Genomic DNA, 23,272 nt, shown 5'->3' on the forward strand with positions numbered 1-23,272 from the left:
ACTCAATACGGTAAATTTATTATACAATTAGGTCATAATTCAAAGTTTTTCTAATTATTTATTATGTAATTAATTAATAAATTATTAATTATGATTTATTTATAAATCTTTTCTTTTTGGGAATCGCACCACATAACAAAAAAATAATTATTTACATTTATTTATTTATTCATTTACAAAATAATGATAATAATGGTTTGTCAAATTGAGATCAAACCACTGTATTAAAAATATATAAAAATATTCATATTAAAATGGTAACACTTTACAATAAGGTGACATTAGTTAACATTAGTTAATATATTTGAATACAGTCATAAAATAGTCGTTCATTGTTTAATTCACAATACATTAACTAATGTTAACAAACATAACTATTTAACATTAACTAAGATTAATAAATGCTGTAGAAGTATTTTCATTCTTAGTTCATGGTAACTAATGTACTTAACTAATGTTAACTAATGAACCTTATTGCAAAGTGTTACTGTAAAAATTAATCTTAATACGTAAACTTGTGCACATAATGAAAGCGGTGTATGCAAGTCATTGTATATGTGAATTTGTATAAATTCATATATAGGCCATGAAAAAAATGAGCATCACAGCATTATTGACCCCTAAAATGTTTGTTTGCGACTCTAATAAATAAACATTTGGCATGACTTTATACCTTTTTTTAATTCTCTGCACACAGAGCCTGTCACAACAGATTTATTTTTCTCCTCTGCTTTTTGTGTGGGGAAAAAAAAAAACAAAGCGTGTGTTTGGTAACATTGCTCTGTAATAAATTTGTGAATTAGAGCAGCATAATTTGCTGGAGCAGAATTTGCTGTTGAAACAGATGTTTTTTAAATCATTTCATTTTTTGACTCCAGCTGCAAGAATGTGTTGTTTGCTATTGTTCCTAAAAAACAAGATGAATTCCATCTGTGGGAATCTGTGTTGCATTATTGCTACTATTTCTGTCTAATAACACTCTGTTGTTTACGCCGCAAAATATTCTTTCTGAAGAAACAAAGTTCTCGCGAGCCCAGAATACGTGTTGTGGATCTGTTGTGTTTATTTGTTTACATGCGCGTTGTCACGATGCGCTTTGACTTCCAGTACTGAGAAGGCTGCGTTTCCTCCTTAAAGAATCGCACCTTCTTGTCTCATCGAGTCAGGAAAGTTTGGCCTTCCACAAAAAAGTTCTTTGCGTTCCCTCTTTACATGCATGATCTTTGATTTCCGGCGATGTAAGATCAAAATTGCTGCTCGCGCTCGCGCCGCCTTTCATGCACCCCTCTTGCATCGCAGCGTGAAAAAACAAAGAGCGGCGAGACGGAGATGTGCAGGAAATCTTAGCAGGCCTGCCACTCAAAACATCCACCGTCGCCAAACAACGGCATCTGCCTGCCACCACAAATACATTAGAAATCAATTATTTATGGAACGCAGTCAAGAACTCTTTAATCTTCTCCTTTTATCCAATTAAAATGCCTAACCGCTTTAAGCCTTTCACAAGGCTTGTGAGCAACACGCTCGGCCTCTTTCTTCTTCCTTCATTCCATCCTTATTATTTCTTCTTTTCTCTTTTTTTTTTTTTTTCTGAGGTTGCATATAAGAAAGAATGGAGGCTTCATAGGGACGGTGAAGACAGAGGAGAAAGTGTATAAAGTGTAAATGAACTCTTCCACTCCTACCCCTTCTGGTTACAAAGGAACTATTTGAAGTTTTAATATGAAGACTCGCCTTCCATTCCCAGAGCAGGGGACACAGGGGAAAGCGAAGACTCTTTTATGAGCTCTTTCTGCCCAGTGTTAAGGGGGAGATTCAAAAGCAGTTGAGCGGGATAGAGATGTACAAATGCCGCTTTCATTATGCAGCAATCTGGTTGTGCCCTTTTATTGCAAATATGTTAACGTCGTGTAGCAGAATCACTAATGTTTGACAATTCTTAATTCGTTTTTCCGTTTTAATCACATAATCCAAAATGGATTAGCCTTAAGCATTACAAATATTTTTGCAATATTAAAATTTATCAAATACTGTACCTGTGATCTTTATAACGACTAATTTGAATCTAAATTACATTTTTGTGGCCTTTAATTTTTTATCTCATTTAAATTTGAGAAGATTTAAACAAATTTAAAATTCATCTTGATCTTCCACTCTACGGATTTGTGCCCAGTCAAACTCTCTTTAATTCTCTTTGCCTAAATATCTGCATCTAGCAAGTATAATATAGTTTGAGGCTTTTTAGAAGACTTTTGGAGGACTTTAATTATGTCCAGCCTTTTCACAGGGTTACAGTTGAGGTCAAATGTTTACATCCCCCTTTCACAATTTACAAAGTGTTAATTATTTTTGTAATTTTACAAAATTCTATTATTGTTTATTTAGTGCTGACCTGAATAAGATATTTCACATAAAAGATGTTTACATATAGTCCACAAAAGAAAATAATAGTTGAATTTATAAAAAATGACCACTTTTAAAAGTTTACATCCCCTTGATTCTTAATACTGTTTTCTTACCTGAATGATCCAATGCTGTTTTTTTTTTTTCTTTGTTTTGTTTTTAGTTTAGGGATAGTTAATGAGTTCCTTGTTTGTACTGAACAGTTAAACTGCCTGCTGTTCTTCAATCAATTATTCAGTTCTTCAAAATCATTCAGGTCCCACAAATTCTTTGGGTTTCCAGCATTTTTGTCCAGTGTATTTGAACCCTTTCCAGCAATAACTGTATGATTCTGAGATCCATCTTTTCACACGGAGGACAACTGAGGGACTTAAATGCAACTAATACAGAAGGTTCGAACACTCACTGATGCTTCAGAAGGAAAAAATATGCATTAAGAGTTGGGGGGTGAAAACTTTTGAACAAAATGGAGATGTACAATTTATCTAATTTTTCCTAAATATCCTTTTTTTTTTTTTTCATTTAATAATGCCATTCAGAGGCTACTAGACAATACTTGCATGATTTACCCTGATCTTCAAATTTAGAAAGTTTCCTCAGTTGTCCTTAGTGTGAAAAGATGGATCTCAAAATCATTCAGTCATTGTTGAAAAGGGTTCAAATACACAAAAATGCTGGAAAACTAAAGAATGTGTGGGGCCTGAAGGATTTTTGTGAAGACCAGTGGGCAGTTTAACTGTTCAGGACAAACAAGGGACTCATGAACAACTATCACTAAACAAAAAAACACAGCTGTGGATCATTCAGGTAACAACACCATATTAAGAATCAAGTGTATGTAAACTTTTGAACAAGGTAATTTTTTTATGAATTCAACTATTATTTTCTCTTGTGGACTATATGTAAGCATCTTTTATGTGAAATATCTTTTTCAGGTCAGTACTAAATAAACAGAAACATGCATTTTGTATGATCCCTATTATTTTGGTAAACTAATTAACATTTTGCAGATTCTAAAAGGGTGTAAAAAAATGTACATGATTGCTGCATTTGTGAGAGTGTAGTTATAGAGTGGCTATTATAGTAAAATGTGTTGATTTGTAACCTGAAAAATAAACTTCTCAGTCAGAGACTGACTGTGAGTCACCAGAAATGTTTGCGGCTACAAATGAGTCAAAGAACACTTAGGCCCCACATTTAGAGAGACTGTTGTAAACATGGGACTCTCTGATCTCCTGCCTGCACCGATTAGGCTTCACATAATGTATATAAGTGTGTCTGTAGAGATTTCTTTGCAGCTGCTGATGTAATTTATGTGGGTTATCTTCCTGTGTTCCCTACTGACTCCAATATTGAGAGAAATGTGACTTAGAGCCTGTTGCAATTGGAGGACTGCTAAATAACAAACAGAAAATACACCTATAGACAGGTGTTGCTGAATGATCTGTAATCACATGTAAATCTGTAAATCCCCACAAGACTACTATACTAAAGCCAAAACATACTCTACAACAAACATATTTTTAATATTTAAACCAGGCCAGGCTAGGAGACCAGCTAAAACCAGCTACTTCCAGCTTAAACCAGCTAATACCAGCCAACCAGCCTAGGCTGGTCAGGCTGGTTTTAGCTGGTGGTTTTCCAGCCTGACCATCTAAGACCAGCCTGACCAGCCTGGCCAGGCTGGAAAAATGGCCGAAACCCCTCTAAAACCAGCCTGCCGACCAGCTATGACCAGCTAAAACCAGACTGGTTGACCTGCTAAAACCAGCCAACCAGCCTAGGCTGGTTTTAGCTGTTTTTTTCACCAGGGCATTGGCTAACGTTATTGCATAGGAAACATTGTCAGCGCCCCCTCACTATTGCATGTGAGTGTTTTGACAATCATGATATAAAATAAAACGGTCATTTCCAGACAAAGTATTATGAAACAATTTACTTACAGTTTGTAATGCTGCTGCAGTCAGGTCTAGTACAGCTTCATCTTTCAACAAATGCTTCTTTGTGAACTCTCCATGGCACTGTGCCTCATTTACAAAACAAAATACTATATCTGACATGTTCTGGGATGCCATTTAAAATAATCTATACACTTGTTCCTTAAACTGGGGACTTTCTGATATCTGTACAAAGACCAAACAAGTTGTTTAAACCAAACGCATTAAAGCGAATGTTCTTTCACTCCATTTGCCCTTTTGACGCCAGACTCAAGTGGACTGTGTCCGAAAGCGAACACATATCTGTATACTGTATCCAGTGTAGAGAAGATAGCGACAGTGATTGTAATTTCTATTTGTTTTTGACGCAACGCAACACAGCGTAATCAAGTGTCAGCCATCGTTAAGCAACTGAACGTCAGTGGGCTGGGCCTATGGTTATAAGAAGACTGTTCGTTGATGTCTTGCACTGAAGGCAGTGTTTATGCAAACGACTCCACCCAGGTGACGTCACCTTGCACCTTGGGTCCAAACAAGCCATTTTCTGAGGGTTATTCATAAATACTTTTTATTGATGATGAGGCCATTTTAAGTTATGAAACTTGCAGGATGTATTAAGCATGCAAAGACCTGTTCTATGTCAAAAGGTCAAGGGAAATTTGGTTGTCATGAACCCTTGAAGATAATACACTATTTATGACAGACCTAAAAATAAAACAAGCTCTATAGTGATGTGAAAAAGCATTTGTTGCTTAATAGTTTTGTGGAAACTGTGATACACTACTAATATTTAAACATTCGGGCTACTGTTTAAGTCTTATTCAGCAAGTATGCATAAAATTCATTAAAAGTGATAGTAAATACATTTATTTGTTCTTTTTTTGAACTTTCTATTCATCAAAGAATACTAAAAAAATCAAGCAGCAAAAACTAATTTCAACATTGATGAAAACATTGTTGAGCCATTATTGAGCACCAGTAATGTTTGATAATAATTGAGCACCAAATCAGAATGATTTTTGAAGGACCACTTAAGACTTAAGTAATGGCTACTTTGCCATCACAGAAATAATAAAACTGTTTCACAGTATTACTGTTTTTAATTTATTTTTAGTCAAATAAAATGTAGCCTTGGTGAGCATAAGAGAAAACATAAAACTTCTTTCGAAAACAAAAATGTAATATTCCAATAAGAAAACAGAAAAACTTCTTTTAAAAACAAAAATGTAATATTCTAGTGTGTGTGTGTGTGTGTGTGTGTGTGTGTGTGTGTGTGTGTGTGTGTGTGTGTGTGTGTGTGTGTGTGTGTGTGTGTGTGTGTGTGTGTGTGTGTGTGTGTGTGTGTGTGTGTGTGTGTGTGTGTGTGTGTGTGATTACAGCATTGCACAATACAGCTCTAACATTGAAATAATGTGACTAATTAATCCTGTTCTGCTGATTATATTTGTGATTATTGTAATTTTCTTTCATTTATAATAAAGTGTTTCTGTAGACCTTTGTCAGTATATGTATGTTTTTGGTCTTTGTGGGTGTGTATATATGTGTAATAGTTGTACACTCATTGTAGCTAATTGTTTTGATGTTAGACTGCAGTTCCCTCCAGATTTGACTGATCGATGGTGCATTTTTACTGATTAAGTGGTCCTTCACCTGATAAAAATGACCTTAACGGATCTAAAGGCATTTCTTTGGCATTCCCACTTCACTGAAAGGAAAGAGGATTTCCGAACGGTTTCCTCCACTCAGGCTTTGAGGGTGACCTGCGCTCATCCCTTTGGCTGTATTTCCCACTCACTTTCTCTCTTCTCCTTTTCTGTGCTTGTCTTCTCTCACACACTTGTTTGGCTCAGAGGGGCCTGTGATCCAGAGCCGCTCTCGTTTCAGCCCATCTGAAGTGATTACCTTTGCCTGGGATTCCACCCACCCCCACCGGTCCCCTGGGGAGCCGCGGCAGGCAGACGGCTCCACTTTTATTTCCTCCGCCTGCTCTGCGCTGTTCCTCAGCGGAACCCTGCTGCAGGTACAGCTCAGCGGGGTTGGAGTGGAAATTATCTAGAGATCAGCGTCAGTGGAGTAGCTCACATTAGTTTTAGTGACAGTTCAACATGGGGCACACAACATAGAGCTAAGTGGTAATTATGAATCAACATGACATTCATTTTTTTATGTTGTTGTTTCATAGACAGGTGTGACAATGCATGGAACCCTTGTGTCGGATCATTTCACAGTGCCTTTAATTGAAGTTAAGGTCTGTTTGGCTGTTATTCCGCTACCAACAGAATCAATCATTAGGCTCTTTTGTCTCTACACACTGCAAAATATACTGAAAATAAAATACTATTGGTAGGTTGTTTTAATGTTACTGAAGTCTCTATTTGCTCACTAAGCCTGCATTTATTTGATCAAACATACATTACATTTGGAAATATTATTCAATAATAGTGTTAATAAAAAATTAATTTAACACACATATTATAAAATGTAATTTATTCCTGTGATGGCATAGCAAAATTTTCAGCAACCAATCTTCAGTGTCTCCATTTTAATATGCTGATCTGATGCTCAAGAAAATTTTCTTCTTATTAGCAATGTGTTCAAAAGAACAGCATTTATTTGAAATACTTTTTTGTAACAATATACACTCAACGCTGTACAATTTAATTAATAATAACATTCCATAAAATTGAATTAAATAATCTTTATGCATTTTAATTGAATAATTAATTTATGGATTGTTCAATTACTCAGTATACTACTACTTATTAAATTTAATTGTATGAAATTTTACTATTAATTCAATTGTGTAAATCTTTAAAAAAATACTTTTTTGTTACAATGTACACTCAAAAAAGCCTTTTTTGAGATTTATGCAATTTAATTAATAGTAAAATTCTATCAAATTGAATTCAATTATCTTTACATATTTTAATTGAATAATTGATTATGGATTGTTCAACTATTCAGTTAGAATATGTAAGTATTATTCAGTTTAATTTGATGGAATTTTACTATTAATTAAATTGTGTAAATCTTAAAAAAGTCTTATATTTTGTAACAATGTACTCTCAAAAAAGCCTTTTTTGAGATTTACGCAATTTAATTATGGGTAAAATTCTATCAAATTGAATTTAATTATCTTTACGTACTTTAAGTGAATCATTGATTATGGATTGTTCAATTATTCAGTTAAAATACATAAGGATTATTCAATTTAATTTGATGGAACTTTACTAATAATTAAATTGTGTAAATCTTAAAAAAAGGCTTATATTTTGTAACAATGTACTCTCAAAAAAGCCTGTTTTGAGATTTACACAATTTAATTAATAATAAGATTCTATCAAATTGAATTAAATTATCTTTACATATTTTAATTGAATAATTGAATAAGGATTGTTCAATTATACAGTTAAAATACATAAATATTATTCAATTTAATTTGATGGAATTTTACTATTAATCCAATTGTGTACATTTTATAAAAAGGCTTACTTTTTGTAACAATGTACAATCAAAAAAGGCTTTTTTTGAGATTTACACAATTTAATTAATAGTAAAATTCTATCAAATTGAATTGAACTATCTTTACACATTTTAATTGAGTAATTGTTCAATTATTAAGTTAAAATACACAACGGATTATTCAATTTAATTTAATGGAATTTTACTTTTAATTCAATTGTGTAAATCTTAAATAGGCTTACTTTTTGTTACAATGTAACCCCCCAAAAAACAGTCTTTTTAAGATTTATGCAATTTTATTAACTAATACTCTGTCAAATTGAATTGAATTACATATAATATTATATCTATATTATACTATATCTATATATGTGACCCTGGACCACAAAACCAGTCATAAGTGTAAATTTGTCGAAATTGAGATTCTTACGTTATCTGAAAGCTGAGTAAATAAGCTTTCCACTGATATATTGTTTGTTAAAATAGGACAATGTTTGTCTGAGATACAACTATTTGAAAACCTGGAATTTCAGGGTGCAAAAAAAAAAAAATGAAATATTGAGAAAATCGCCTTAAAAGTTGTCCAAATGAAGTTCTTAGCAATGCATATTACTAATCAAAAATCAAGTTTTTATATATTTATGGTAGAAAATTTACAAAATATCTTCATGGAACATGATCTTTACTTAATATGCTAATGATTTTTGGCATAAAAGAAAAATCGATAATTTTGACCCATACAATGTATTTTTGGCTATTGCTACAAATATACCCATGCAACTTAAGACTGGATTTGTGGTCGAGGGTCACATATATATATATGATATTAATTGAATAATTGATTAAGGATTGTTCAATTATTTAGTTAAAATATATAAGGATTATTAAATTAAATTTGATGCAATTTAACTATTAAGTAAATTGTGTAAATCTTAAAAAAAATCTTACATTTGTGTAAATGTGAAGATTTTTACTGTCACTTTTGATCAATTTAATGTATCTTTACAGACCCCAAACTGTTAAATGGTAGTGTGCATTTACAGCACCTAAGAAGCAAACTAGCTTAATATCAAGGATGTTACGACTTTTTTTCAGGGAATATAAATAACGTTTATCTTTGTTTACAGCAATAAAGAAGAACCGAATTCAAAATGTATTCTCTTTATCTGTTCATCAGTTTTGCTTATTCAGTACTTTATCTTATTTATTGATGTTTCTTTTCTTTACTGGAAAACAAGATAAAAGTATTGATTTAAAAAATGACTTTTTGCAGCTCATCGACTGAATTGAACAGATATCACCGTCTTGATCCACACGTGTGAGGAGAATTATCTCCGATTAAAACTTGGTTGAGAAGAGGTGCTCATATTCAGCTCAGCTTTGATATCTAATCTGAAGAGCGGAAAAGTTCAGTCTGTTTTGTTGATGCCGCCGACAGCTTCAGCGGTGAAAATGGGAGCGTGTCTGATATTTCTCCTGCTCACTGCTTCGCCTTTTGTCTGTGACAAGCTTGAACTCTGGCTCTCATTGCAGTCAGAGAGTGTATCATTTCTAAAAACAGGCTTAAATGAAGCACAAAAGGGAGAGAAAAGAAAAATGAAGAACTACAGAACTAAAGTTAAGTAAATTAATTCATAATATCTCACATTCTCTCTTTTTTTGGAGATCGTATCTGTCCTCAGATGTGTAAAAAGGAAAACACCATAAGATATGGCTCTAAAGCGCATTATTTCCTGATACTGCTAATTAAACTGCTAGCGTCATTAATTGGTTTGAAGATATCTTTGCATTGAGTTGGAGACATCTTAAGCTCAATTAAAGATAGCTTCGACTCAATTACAGATATCCAAATGGCGTGTCCCACAATATGCAATCAGGATCTTTTTTCGGTGCAATACCAGATGCCCTATAACACAAAGATTGTGCTCTTTCCACTTCCAAAGTTTCCTTTTATCATGAAAGATTGTGTGCGTGTCAATGTGCCAACACGTTGTTTAATCCTATTCTTATCCCAATGGAGATATCATATATGGCTTTATATATAGGGAAGTTTGGTCTTCAATGGAATTTATTAGTGATTCATTTGAATATGAGATGCTCTTAAACATCTGCCATCGTCTATGTGATAAGTGGCATGTGTTTTCACAATTCGTGATGAGTGAGTTGACAGACGCGGGTGGAATTTGCGCAAGCCATGATGAATTGATCTCCATTCTCTTTGGAAAGGAAAAAAATCAGCCCACTATAGTCACTGTTAAGTGACTGACCTTATTAAGCGCCTTAGATTTCTACAATTGTAGGGCAACCGATCACTTTGCCCTTTTTAAAAAGTAAAAAGAAAAAAATCCAAACACTTTAAAAGGGGTAAATTCCCTGGAGACGGTATCAGTCTAACTTTAGAAATGCTCCTCATATTCTGTTTCTTTTGACATTGACTCTTTTAATTCTTGTTATCCACAAGACTTGCAGTTGCTCAGTAGAGTAGATTGTTATCATTAGTTGTACCACAAAGATGAGTTGGCTTGAAAAGGCCAACAGACACACTTGTTTATTCAAGATTATCTCTGAACCTGAAAGCTGAAGTGTAAGTTTTCTTTATAGTTGAAACATCTCATCTCCTTTGAAAAAAATAGATGCAGAAACCTTGTTTGGAGGAGAGCATAAGCCATATCACCACTTGAAATAGCTGTTCTTAATTAGAATGGTTTCACATCAAAGTGGCAGATGGTGCTATTTACTCTATATGTGTATGTATTATCTATTTAACCTTTACCTTTGCAGTCTTTTTCAGTTTTATGTTTTTTAGTACTGAATACAGTTGAGGTCAAAAGTTTACATACACCTTGCAGAATCTGCAAAATGTTAATTATTTTACCAAAGTAAGAGGTATTATGCAAGATGCATGTTATTTTTTTATTTAGTACTGACCTGAATAAGATATTTCACTTAAAACCAGGGGTGTAAACTTTGGAACACAATGAAGATGTGTACATTTTTCTCATTTTGTCTAAATATTTGATTGTTTTCATGTAGTACTGCCCTTCAGAAGCTACAGAATATGTTTCCCAGAAAACAAAATAAGGTCTAATCTTCAAAAGTTTTCACCCCCCAGCTCTTAATGCATGTTGTTTCCTTCTGAAGCGTCAGTGAGCATTTGAACCTTCTGTAATAGTTCCGAATGAGTCCCTCAGTGTAAAAAGATAGATCTCAAAATCATACAGTCATTGTTGGAAAGGGTGCAAATACACAAAAATGCTGAAAAACTAAAGTATTTGTGGAACCTGAAGAACAGCAGGCAGTTTAACTTTTCAGGACAGTAACAGGTAACAACAAACTTTTGAATGGGGTCATTTTTCTAAATTCGACTATTATTTTCTCTTGTGGACTATATGTAAACGTCTTTTATGGGAAATATCTTATTCAGGTCAGTACTAAATGAAAAATAACATGCATTTTGTATGAGCCCTCTTATTTTAATCAAATAATTGACATTTTGCAGATTCTGCAAGGTGTATGTAAACTTCTGACCTCAACTGTATGTATGTACGTACAGCATCTGAACCATGATTCCAATGCTGTATTTTGCAGGTCGTTGTGCAAGCTGTGGGGAGAACGTGGTCGGTGAGGGGACGGGTTGTACCGCCATGGACCAGGTCTTCCACGTGGACTGCTTCATCTGCATGACCTGTGGCTCCAAGCTCAGAGGGAAGCCCTTTTATGCTGTGGAAAAGAAGGCCTACTGCGAACCCTGCTATATCGTGAGTGTGATCTGTTCAACGCTCTATTTGCACATTAGTGTAGGGTTTTTAGCTTTTAGCGGTAAGCTTTGGTCACTTTGTAGAGTCAAACTTCAAGAAAGTTAGCATTAGCTCAAATCAGCGTGACCTACCAGCTGCACGCCATAACCGGACGTCCCATACACTAATAGTTAAGTGTTCTCAGTCATGCAAAGATGCACAACAGGTGTGCATACGTATACAATTTTTACAGCCATTTCTTCTTTTGAAGTTGGGCAATGTGTGTATGAGTTTTATTATTTATTGGCTTTTTGGCTTTATTACATTAGGATGGTGCAGATGTGACAGGAAAGTTTTTCATCCATAACATAACCCAAACTGAACTTGGACAAATCCAGGTCTTTGATAGCACAACAGCTACTTATATGTCATGAGGAAAGCGCATTGCCACATTTCTGACATAATAAATATCTATACGCATGTAGTATATGAATGCAATAAACTGATGTTTAAATGTCTAGGGCCTATAAGATATTTTTTTTTAAATGATTTCATGCATAACATGATATCAATGTTAAATAATGTGCAAACCATGATGCTTTTTTAAGAATCCTTTGATGAATAGAAAGTTCAAAAGAACAGCATTTATTTGACACAGTGTTGTTTTCATAATATTAAGATACTATTTTATGGATTTTATTAATATTTCAAGATTAAGATTTCAGATTTTATTTTTATATTTTCCTTTTTTGTGTTAGTTTTCTTTTTTGTTTTCATCATTTATGTCTACATAGTTTATATTAATTTTGTTTCAGTTTATTTTAGTTTATTTTAGTATGTACAAGTTAAACAAATTTAAAATGACAACTGTTGCCCTAATTTCAGTTTCAGTTTGGTCAACTACAATGACCCTGATTTGAAATAGATTTTATTTTATTTTTTTTATGTAAGGTTGTAAGAATGTAAGAATGTAAATCATTTTGAATGATAGTGGATATATAAAAATAAAATATATTTAATGATTTTGAATTATATTTAATAGTTACTGCCGTTGTGAAGTTTGTGATCAGTAAGATTTGTAATGTTTTAAAGAAGCTTCTTATGCTTATCAAGGCTGTTTATTTGATCAAATAATTTGAAAAAATAATATTGTGAAATATTGTTATGATGTAAATAATGGTGTTTTTTATGTAATACACATTAACATCTAATTTATTCCTGTAATCAAAGAAATCATTCTAATATGCTGATTTATTATCAATGTTGGAAACAGTTGTGCTGCTTAATATTTTTTGTAACCTGTGATACTTTTTTCAGGATTCTTTGATGAATAAAAAGTTAGATTTTTTTCTGTATTTTTTTATCAAATAAATGTAGCCTTGATGCACATAAGAGACTTCTTTAAAAAACATTACAAGTCTTACTGATTCCAAACTTTTGCATGGCATATATGTGACCCTGGACCATGGTCATAAGGGGAAATTTTTTGAAATTGAGATTTATACATCATCTGAAAGCTAAATAAATGCGTTTTCCAGTGGCGTATGGTTTGTTAGGACAATAGGACAATATTTGGCCCAGATACAACTAAATAAAAATCTAAAAAATCGAAATACTAAATACCGCATTAAAGTTGTCCAAATTAAGTTCTTACCAAATACCAATGCATATTACTAATCGAAAAATTAAGTTTTGATATATTTACTTTAGGTAATTTACAAAATATCTTCATGGAACATGATCTTTACTAAATATCCTAAGAATTTTTGGCATAAAAGAAAATCTGTAATTTTGACCTATACAATGCATTTTGGGCTATAATGCTACAAATATACTCATGCTACTTAAGACTGGTTTTGTGGACCAGGGTCACAAATATATGTAGACAACAACAGATGAGGTCACAGTTTATGTATGTATATATAGATAAATGTATAAAAATATATGTATAGTGATGCATCGTGACCTCATCTTTTGTTGTCTACAGGCGCACATTCATACTGATAGTTTACTTGCTGCTCGGCACATTTCTACACACATATCCAAGAGGAAATACTTCAACGGCACTAGTTTGCATGCTCTTTGATGCTCTACTGTAGTTTCCTTGTCTTCATATGAAGCTAGCTTCAGCTCTCATTAGCTCCGTGTTCTGAGGACTTGTCTAAGATCTGCCAGGAGCATCTGGCTCTGTGTAAAACCTGGATTTAGGTTCTTTCAGAAATGTTACCCAAAACCGTTGCTCTTTTCATAATCATTCACCTATTCCTGTCACACTCCTCATTCTTCCCTGATGAGCTGCTTCACACTTGTTAGCTCGGTAGTCAAATCCACAAGAGGCATAAAGATTAGACAAACAGTGGCCTCGCATGCAAAGGACCAAGCGTCACGTTCGACTCCATCTCATACATCTGATAAGCTTTCACACGGGCAAATCACACTTGAGATGTAACACGAGTATTAAAATCACATTAGACCGCCAGATAGGATTACTTTCCTTTGTAGATTGGAAACCAAATCAGGGCCTCCTTTTACTCCCTCCGCCGTCCACCTTCCCTTTTTTGTTTCTGAAAATATCTGTCGAAAATTCTCTTATTTCTTCAGGCGAACGGTAAGAGAAAAGGAAATTAGTGACAGTTACAGTAAGACATGAAAATTAACATTTCTCAGCGAACTAGAGATTAGGAGTTTCTTTTAAAAAGCTAACAAACTTTCTGAACATGTTTTCCCACATCTGAGCGTTGTGCAACATCTACATGTGCTGGTAGACATTAAAAGTTTTGAGAAGCATATTTTGTTTGTCATTATTACAAAACACTTTTTAATTCCTGTTTTGAAATGCCCTTTTCAGCTACTCTGTGTGGGAAACGAAAAGGGATTACATTAAGAGCATTACGTTCATTTAGTTAGCAGGTCTGTAATAGCTGGACATATTAGTATTCCCATTCTAATTTCGTACATAGCTAATTTTGTAATGGCTGTCAATGGAGAAAGATGCATTTTAGGACAGATGGTGTTGTTCTAGCCAGACGTTGACTCATTGGCCAGGTCCAGAAAGACCCACAAATGTATTTTAAATAAATACCAGCACAAAGTGCTAAAGGCTGTAATGTCACAAACTCTTTCACACCATTTCAACAACCATGTTTTTTTTGGAAGACCTGTCAATCAAATTAGTTCACACTCAGCCACCAGTAACCTGGTTTGACCTTTCTCACCCAGGGCTCTTTATATGTAAGAGAGCAGGCTCTGTAGAAAGTGAAATATTGTTATAAAAGGATTCTTTATTTGATTGTGGTGTCCTGTAGAAAGGATAGATCCAACACTGACCTATTTCCAAGCAGACAAGAGCAAAAGTGCCGAAAAGGCCATTTCTGTTTGATCAGTCTTTACTGTAAGTATAACATCTTGAAACCCAGAGTCAGTCAGCACCAAAAATAAGTATTAGCCCAACTCACAAAGAAACCAGGCCATTCCTCAAACTGTCTTTTATTTCATCATTGTTTCCCGTTTGTACTTGTGTTATTTCCGTTTCCACTGGCATGCGTAGCCTACTTACATTTCTGTTGTGGCCGCAGTGTTTCCCTATTTCCCTTTTAAGAAACCGCTGTATTACTGAGCCAGCATTTTCTTTAGTCTTCTTCTCTTTTATAGAGACAATGCAAATGTCAGAGAAGCCAGAATATTGTTAATATTGGTCAGATTTGTTTAATAAATTAAATGGTTTAAACCAAAGTTGCCTAACTTTTTACCATGAAAAGCCACAATTTAAACTTGACTGAGGGCTGTGGGCTAAAATTTTGTTGCAATATTTAACTATATTTTATATTTACAACTATATATATATACACTGCTGCTCAAAAGTTTGTGATCAGTAAGATTTTTTATGTTTTTTAAAGACATTTCTTATGCTCATCAAGGCTGCATTTATTTGATCAAAAATACAGAAAGTAACAGAAATATTATTTCAATTTAAATGTGAATACATTAAAATGTAATTTATTCCTGTGATACAAAGCTGAGTTTACAGCATCATTACTCCAGTCTTCAGTGTCACATGATCCATCAGAAATCATTCTAATATGCTGATTTATTATCAATGTTGAAAACAGTTGTGCTGATTAATATTTTGTCCGAACCTGTGTTTTTCCCCCAAGATAATTTAACAAATAAAAAGTTGAAAAGAACAGTGATTATTTAAAATAGAAATCCTTTGTAATAATATAAAGTACCATCTCAAATTTTTTGAAAGAAATTAATACTTTTATTCGTCAAGGATGTGTTAAATTGATAAAAAGTGATAGCAAAGACTTGTATTGTTAGAAAAGATTTATTTTTGGAATAAATGCTGTTTTTTTTTTTTTACTTTTATTCATAAAGAATACTGAAAAAAAAATCACAGCTTCCAAAAGAAAAAAATCAGCTTTGCATCACAGGAATAAATTATATTTTACAATATATTAATATAGAACACCATTATTTTAAACTGTATTAATATTTCACAATATTACATTTTTTTTCTGTATGTTTGATCGAGTAAATGCAGCCTTGATGAGCATATAAGAATTCTTTAAAAAAAACATAAAAAATCTTACTGATCCCAAACTTTTGAGCAGCAGTGTATATTCTTTAACTCTATGTTGTTGTTGTTTTTGGGCTAAATCAAAAATCTTTATGTGGGCCCTGGTTTGGGCAGCTATATAACATTATATGACTGACAACACAATTTTTATTAATAACTCAATATTGCATTGAGTTATTAATATAACTTATAATTTAATTAGTTATAGCACAAAATAAACTTGAAAGAACATCAGAAGATAGCTTGTTTCAACCACGGAAAGACGTCAATACACACCATTTTTTTAGATTCAGTCTTATGATTCTTCTGATTGCTTGTCAATCAAACTACCAGCAAAGGGTCAGTTAAGTAAGAATTTGTATTACGTGATTTGTATGAAAACGTACAATATTAAGGTAAAAAGTAAGCATGAATGTCCACCCTTAAACATAACTGTCACTACAGCTTAAGCAGATCATACAAAAACATACAAATATATCAATTCAAATTAATTAACCACCAATATAAAATAGTTAGGAATTGCCCTGAAATTGTTGAGCATACAGATCCATTTATATAAACTGTAACTTTTTACCGCACTCTGAGTTTTTGTGTTTTTGATTCATGTCAGCCAATTCAGGAACAAAAGGGGTGATGAGAATCACTTTGACTATGTAACAGTCTTTGTTGCATCATAGCTAGTTGATGCTGTAGGAAATGCCAAGTTCTCGAAATTATACCATCTAGCCGTAACACCGAGGTTTCACTGCCTTTCTTTTGTTGCCCACTGCTCAAAATGGCTTAGAGGAATCCAGAGAAATTTCCAGCACTGTCACCAAAGTCAAAACCACCTTACCACTCCTCCAGCTTTTCAGTAAACCCTTACTAAATCATTCTCACTTACTGCCGCGACTGGGGCACGGTGCCAGCTTGAAGTTCAATAGAGGGCACAGTTTCACAGCATCATTACTGAATATTCAAGAGAGCATAGGCAAATCGGAAATAATAAGACATTTTAACACCAAAGCAAAGCAGGTTTTCTGACTGCTGGTGTTTTTTAGATGTTAAAGGGATAGTTCACCTAAAAATAACATTTCTGTAATCATTTACTCACCCTTTTTCTTCTGCAGAACACAAAAGAAGACTGTTGGGGGTCAAACCCCACTGACCTCCATTGTATAGATAAACAAAACTTTCAAAATAATTTATTTTAAGGGTGTTACTTCAAGCCACAATGCAATATACTAAGAGAGGCACTGGGTTGGTTCATATAATTTCATATAAAACTTCTCTCTGTTTTGCTGAACTTCAAAATGAAAGAAAATAGGCTCTAAGTAACAAGACTGCAAAGCAACAGTTAACCTTTGTTCCAAAGAACAGCGTCAGACTATTATGTCTGTCTGTGTACTTCTTCACCAGATGAATCACTTGAACAGTTGAAGTATCGGTGACTCAGGCCATCTCTTGAATCACCCCCCACTACACTGATCAGCTCTCAGAATGATTGTACTCGTCTTCCTCTGGAAGTTTTCCAACTTGGATCCATGCGCTAAAGAGGGCCGGGATAATTTAAGAACTTTATTTATGCATTTCATCAGCATAAATGTTCTTCTGGCACAAGATCAAAAGGATGGAAGAAATCTGAATTTCTTAATGAAAGTAATTTCTTCTTCTTTTCTCCTCATCCTCAGGGTCATACGCCTCTGTGCGATTAGAGAATGAGCATGAGACTTTGGTCTCTATAGAGACATGGCAGTCCCCCAGTGAGCTGGGGGAAAACTTCAAATGAGGCCAGCGAGTCAGTCTAGGAATCTTTTAAGATAGGAAGAATGCACATTGTACATTATTTATCAGTTTATTTATCTGCAGAGAAAGGATCATAACATTCATATTTTCATTGTTCCTATATAAACATCTCATTTACTGCTCTGTTTGCCACTAGGGAGACAGAATAGGGAAAAACACCTGTTATGTATCTAACGTCATTTACTTTGTTCTAAAGAAAAAAGGCTAAATGTATTGAAATCTTCTTTTCAACTTCTTAGCAAACTAGTCACGTCTTACTAAATAACTGCATTTCCATCTACAAATTCCTTCGGTGTATGACAGTCAGTGTTTTTGAAGTGTTTTTAATACAATTTTCATGTCAACTTGTTGGGCCCTGAGTTAAAATGATAATTTATCATAATGATCGTAACTTCATTACAGGATTGCAGCTCTTCATTGTGGCATTTATAATTTTGATTCATCTTGACTTCAAAAGTCATCTTGTCATCAAAAGACATCTTGACAGCTTTCTGTAACTCATTTCTCTCCTTACTTTACGAGGATCAAATTTCACCACTGATTTTGTACAAAATTGTTGTAGATTTCATTTATAATGAGCATTTATTATTTCAAGTTTCCCTTGTGGTATATTTTTTGGACAGCTACAATTTGCACAGTTAATAATCAAGCCTTAGTTACAGTATATGTGTAGTGTGTGTGTGTGTGTGTGTGTGTGTGTTTGGGGGGAGTAAGATTTTCTTTCAGTTAAAAGATTAGTTCACTTCCAGAATGAAAATTTACTCACCCTTATGTCATCCAAGATGTTCATGTCTTTCTTTTTTTCTTCAGTTGAAAATAAATTAAGGTTTTTGACGAACACATTCCAGGATTTTTCTCCATACACACTATTAAAAGTAAAGGTTCCAAAGGGGTGTTTTTGCAGTGATGCCATAGAAGAACCATTTTAAAGAACATTTTTAATATCTAAAGAACATTTTTTGACTATAAAGAACCTTTTCTGCATTTGAAAGTTTCCATGGATGTTCAAGGTTCTTAATGGAACCATCGATGCCAATGAAGAACCTTTATTGTTAAGAGTGTAATGGACTTCAAAGGGACTTAACAGGTTGAAGGTCCAGTGCAGCTTCAAGGCTCGCAGGCCAAACACGGCCCGCCACGCCTTTTGATCAGCCCTGCCAACAAATTCTGGTAATCAATTTAATGTTGCCCGGGTGTGTTTAAATATTTGTCTGTGACAATTACAACATTGAGAGGCAGGCGTTGCTGTCGTGTTTTACTCAACTCGCTAATTGTATGTCAAAAGTCACTCACGGTTGTCATCTTCAAAGTAGAGACCTGCACTCCCGTGAGACCCTGTAACAGTTTATTCACAATGCTCAGCATGGCCCCTACTGAGTTTGGACCTGACACCACTACTCTACACAATCCCAGCTGAGGAATAAGGGTCATGTCTAGCGAAACGATCCGTCATTTTCTTTAAAAATATTAAATGTATATACTTTTAACCACAAATCTCATCTTGCATCTCGACCTAACGCATTACGTAATCATGCATGCATGAGGTGGAAGTACCGATCCAGTGTTTACAAAGCAAATGTGCAAGAAAGTCAAACACTCTTTGCAAAAAAAGTTTTTCGGCCTACCCTGCCTTTTTAAACTGAAGTATACAAATGACGAACTAACCACGCGTGACCTTTCAAACATAATGCGGGAAAGTCGTGGACGCGCATCGCAGACCTAGTGCAAGATGAGCATTTGTGGTTAAAAAGTGTATACATTTATTTTTTATTGGCCACCATTGAAGTCCACCATATACTTTTAAAAATAAAGCTTCCCATCGGGTGTTTTTGCTGTGATGCCATAGAAGAACCATTTTTGGTTCCCAAAAGAACCTTTCAGTAAACGGTTCTTAAATGAACCATTTTGAAGAACATTTTAAAAATCGAAAGAACATTTTCCCACTATAAAGAACTATTTCTGCATTGTATGGAGAAAAAAAATCCTGGAATGTTTTCCTCAAAAACCATAATTTCTTTTTGACTGAAGGAAGAAAGACATGAACATCTTGGATAACATGGGGATGAGTAAATCTTCAGGAAATGTTTATTCCGGAAGTGAACAAAATCTTTAATACTTGTGCATTAAATTAATCAAAAGTGACAGTAAAGACTTCTGCATTATTTGAACAAAACATTTACATTTCAAATAAATGCTGTTCTTTTGAACTTTCTATTCGTCTAAGATTTTTACAAAATTTATAATTTCCTCAAAAATATTAGGCATCACAACTGTGTTTAACTAATAATAATAGTGAATGTTTCTTGAGCACTAAATCAGCATATTAGAGTAATTTCTGACGGTAGTTTCTAATTTTTAAATATACTGAAATAGAAAATAATTATTTTAAATTGTAATAATATTTCACAATAATGCTGTTTTCACTGTATTATTAAATGCAGCCTCGGTGAGCATAAGAGACCTCTTTAAAAAAAAATGCCCCAAACTTTTTTTAACGGTTGTATATTATAATTATTTTACATATATTTTTGCATAGGAAGCAAATATTTTAACTTCAAATGGAGTTTAAGTGTCGACTATGAATAAGTTTGGAAATAAAGGCTATCACACAATGACATCCAGTAATCTTTCTCTAAAGCATCAAACAGGAAATACTAGACCATTTGTTAAAATCTCTAATTTTGCATATTCTTTGGAACAGCACTGATAGCGTTAGCACGTTTCCGCCTAGGCAACAGACAACACAAAACTTTTGAACAGCGCAACTAGATATCATTCATTCCTTTCAGTAATAGACAGGAAGACTGCCTGCTGGAGATTCTCTGTTATCTCTCATCTGCTTCCTGCTCTCCCGTCGTCTTATCGAGCACTTGTATGCTCCCAGCGTCGCAACTGACCCACAAAGCACAATGGCAATAATCAGCCTTTGTGCGTTGGTTTTCCCTGGCCCCACCCATCAGCAACTTATCATTGCTTGTTTGAATATGGCGCAATACAGATAAACTTATTCACAGCTCAATTAATCCCTCTTTTTGCATGAAGTGGTCTGTAATCCTGTTAATGTGACATCAGTGGTTTGTCTGTTGTTTGCACTTCTTCCCCTGCTGTGTTGTTAAAGCAGCAGCTGCGGTGTGCATCTGGTACCCGCTCTTGGACCTTTTTCGTTTTCAAATACCTAATGTATCTTGCACAGTGGGAACACTTTTTATGCACAGTCAACATCACATTATTCACAGTTACACCACTGATGTTTGCCTATGATTTACAGTATGTTCTGCTGGCAAAAAAGAGAAGAATCTTCAAAGTTTATAGACACTTTCACAAATGTTCTGCAAACAAATGCAGAGCCACCACATCATTTTCCTCCTCCTTATTCCTTTGTTAATTTGGTTTTACAGGGATTTGAGGGGAAAGTTCAGCCCTTGAGGGTTCTCTGTGGAGCTGTGTGATTAGTAGGGTTACTTAAAGACAAATGTTCCTCAAAACTGCTATGGTTTAAAACACTAGAAGGAAAAACGACACTACTTTGGGGTGAACAGAAGTGTTACTCTGGCGAATGAGAGAGTTGGTTCCTTGGAGTGGGCTAAGTGTATGCAAATATACAAATAGACCTCTCTCTGTGTAAAGCTAGTTAGCTTGTAACAGCTCCAGCGGAATGTAGGCGGTAAATACAGTTTAATTCAAAAGAGATGTTGGTGTACAGAACTCAATGACATATGAGAAGATAGAGAAAAAGAAAATTCTTTTAAAATTTTGTTTAAAAGACATATTCTAAGTTCTTAGTAATGTCAACTTTGTATTTGTGTTGGTTTCAAATGATTTTGACTTTTTAACCATTTTTCAAAAGAAGTTTCAATTAAATTACTCTAAAAGGAAAAACATTTTCCTCACATCCTTACATGCTTAATAATTTGTGAAAACAGTGTATATTTTTTTAAGTATTATTTAATAAATAACATTTATTTCAAGAACAGCATCTATTTGAATCAGAAATCTTTGATGACAATGTGAAAGTCTTTACTGTCACTTTTGATCAGTTTAATACGTTCTTGCTTAATAAAAAGTATTAATTTCTTTAAAAGAAATAAAACTTGGTGACCATAAACTTTTAGACAGAAGTGTATATTTTTCAAGATGAAAAATAATACTGTTTATTACTACACTCTGTTTCAACCCAGCTTTGGGTAAAATTTGGACTAACCCAGCTGTTAGGTTAAATTTTTACTCTAAATTTTTTACCCAAAAGTTGGGTTAGTCCATATCACCCTAAAAAAATACTGGGTTGTTTCAAACCAACTTTGGGTCAAATTTGGACTATCCCAGGTGTTAGGTTCAATTTTTACATAATATTTTTAACTCAAGTGTTGGGTTAGTCCATACAGTATAACCCTAAAAAATACTGGGTTGTTTCAACCCAACTTTGGGTCAAATTTGGACTAACCTATCTGTTGGGTTAAGTTTTTACATAATATTTTTAACTCAAATGTTGGGTTAGTCCATATAACCCTAAAAAAATACTGGGTTGTTTCAACCCAACTTTGGGTCAAATTTGTACTAACCCAGCTGTTGGGTTAAATTTTTACATTATATTTTTAACTCAAATGTTGGGTTAGTCCATATAACCCTAAAAAAATACTGGGTTGTTTTAACCCAACTTTGGGTAAAATTTGGACTAACCCAGCTGTTGGGTTAAATTTTTATTCTAAATTTTTAACCCAAAAGTTGGGTTAGTCCATATCACCCTAAAAAATACTGGTTTGTTTCAACCCAACTTTGGGTCAAATTTGGACTATCCCAGCTGTTAGGTTCAATTTTTACATAATATTTTTAACTCAAGTGTTGGGTTAGTCCATACAGTATAACCCTAAAAAATACTGGGTTGTTTCAACCCAACTTTGGGTCAAATTTGGACTAACCTATCTGTTGGGTTAAGTTTTTACATAATATTTTTAACTCAAATGTTGGGTTAGTCCATATAACCCTAAAAAAATACTGGGTTGTTTCAACCCAACTTTGGGTCAAATTTGTACTAACCCAGCTGTTGGGTTAAATTTTTACATTATATTTTTAACTCAAATGTTGGGTTAGTCCATATAACCCTAAAAAAATACTGGGTTGTTTTAACCCAACTTTGGGTAAAATTTGGACTAACCCAGCTGTTGGGTTAAATTTTTATTCTAAATTTTTAACCCAAAAGTTGGGTTAGTCCATATCACCCTAAAAAATACTGGTTTGTTTCAACCCAACTTTGGGTCAAATTTGGACTATCCCAGCTGTTAGGTTCAATTTTTACATAATATTTTTATCTCAAATGTTGGGTTAGTCCATATAACCCTAAAAAATACGGGGTTGTTTCAACCCAACTTTGG

At 33.9% G+C, this 23,272-nt stretch overlaps 1 protein-coding gene across 1 annotated transcript in view; it reads left to right on the forward strand.

Annotated features, from left to right (window-relative positions):
* Positions 1-23,272, forward strand: part of lpp (LIM domain containing preferred translocation partner in lipoma) — a 263,077-nt gene that overhangs the window by 216,034 nt on the left and 23,771 nt on the right. Inside the window, exon 8 of the mRNA XM_073851395.1 lies at positions 11,391-11,560. Within this exon, the coding sequence (XP_073707496.1) occupies positions 11,391-11,560 (170 nt within the window). The remainder of the gene's footprint in view (positions 1-11,390; positions 11,561-23,272) is intronic.

This window comes from Garra rufa, chromosome 12 (genome assembly GCF_049309525.1).
Source record: "Garra rufa chromosome 12, GarRuf1.0, whole genome shotgun sequence".
NCBI lineage: Eukaryota > Metazoa > Chordata > Actinopteri > Cypriniformes > Cyprinidae > Garra > Garra rufa.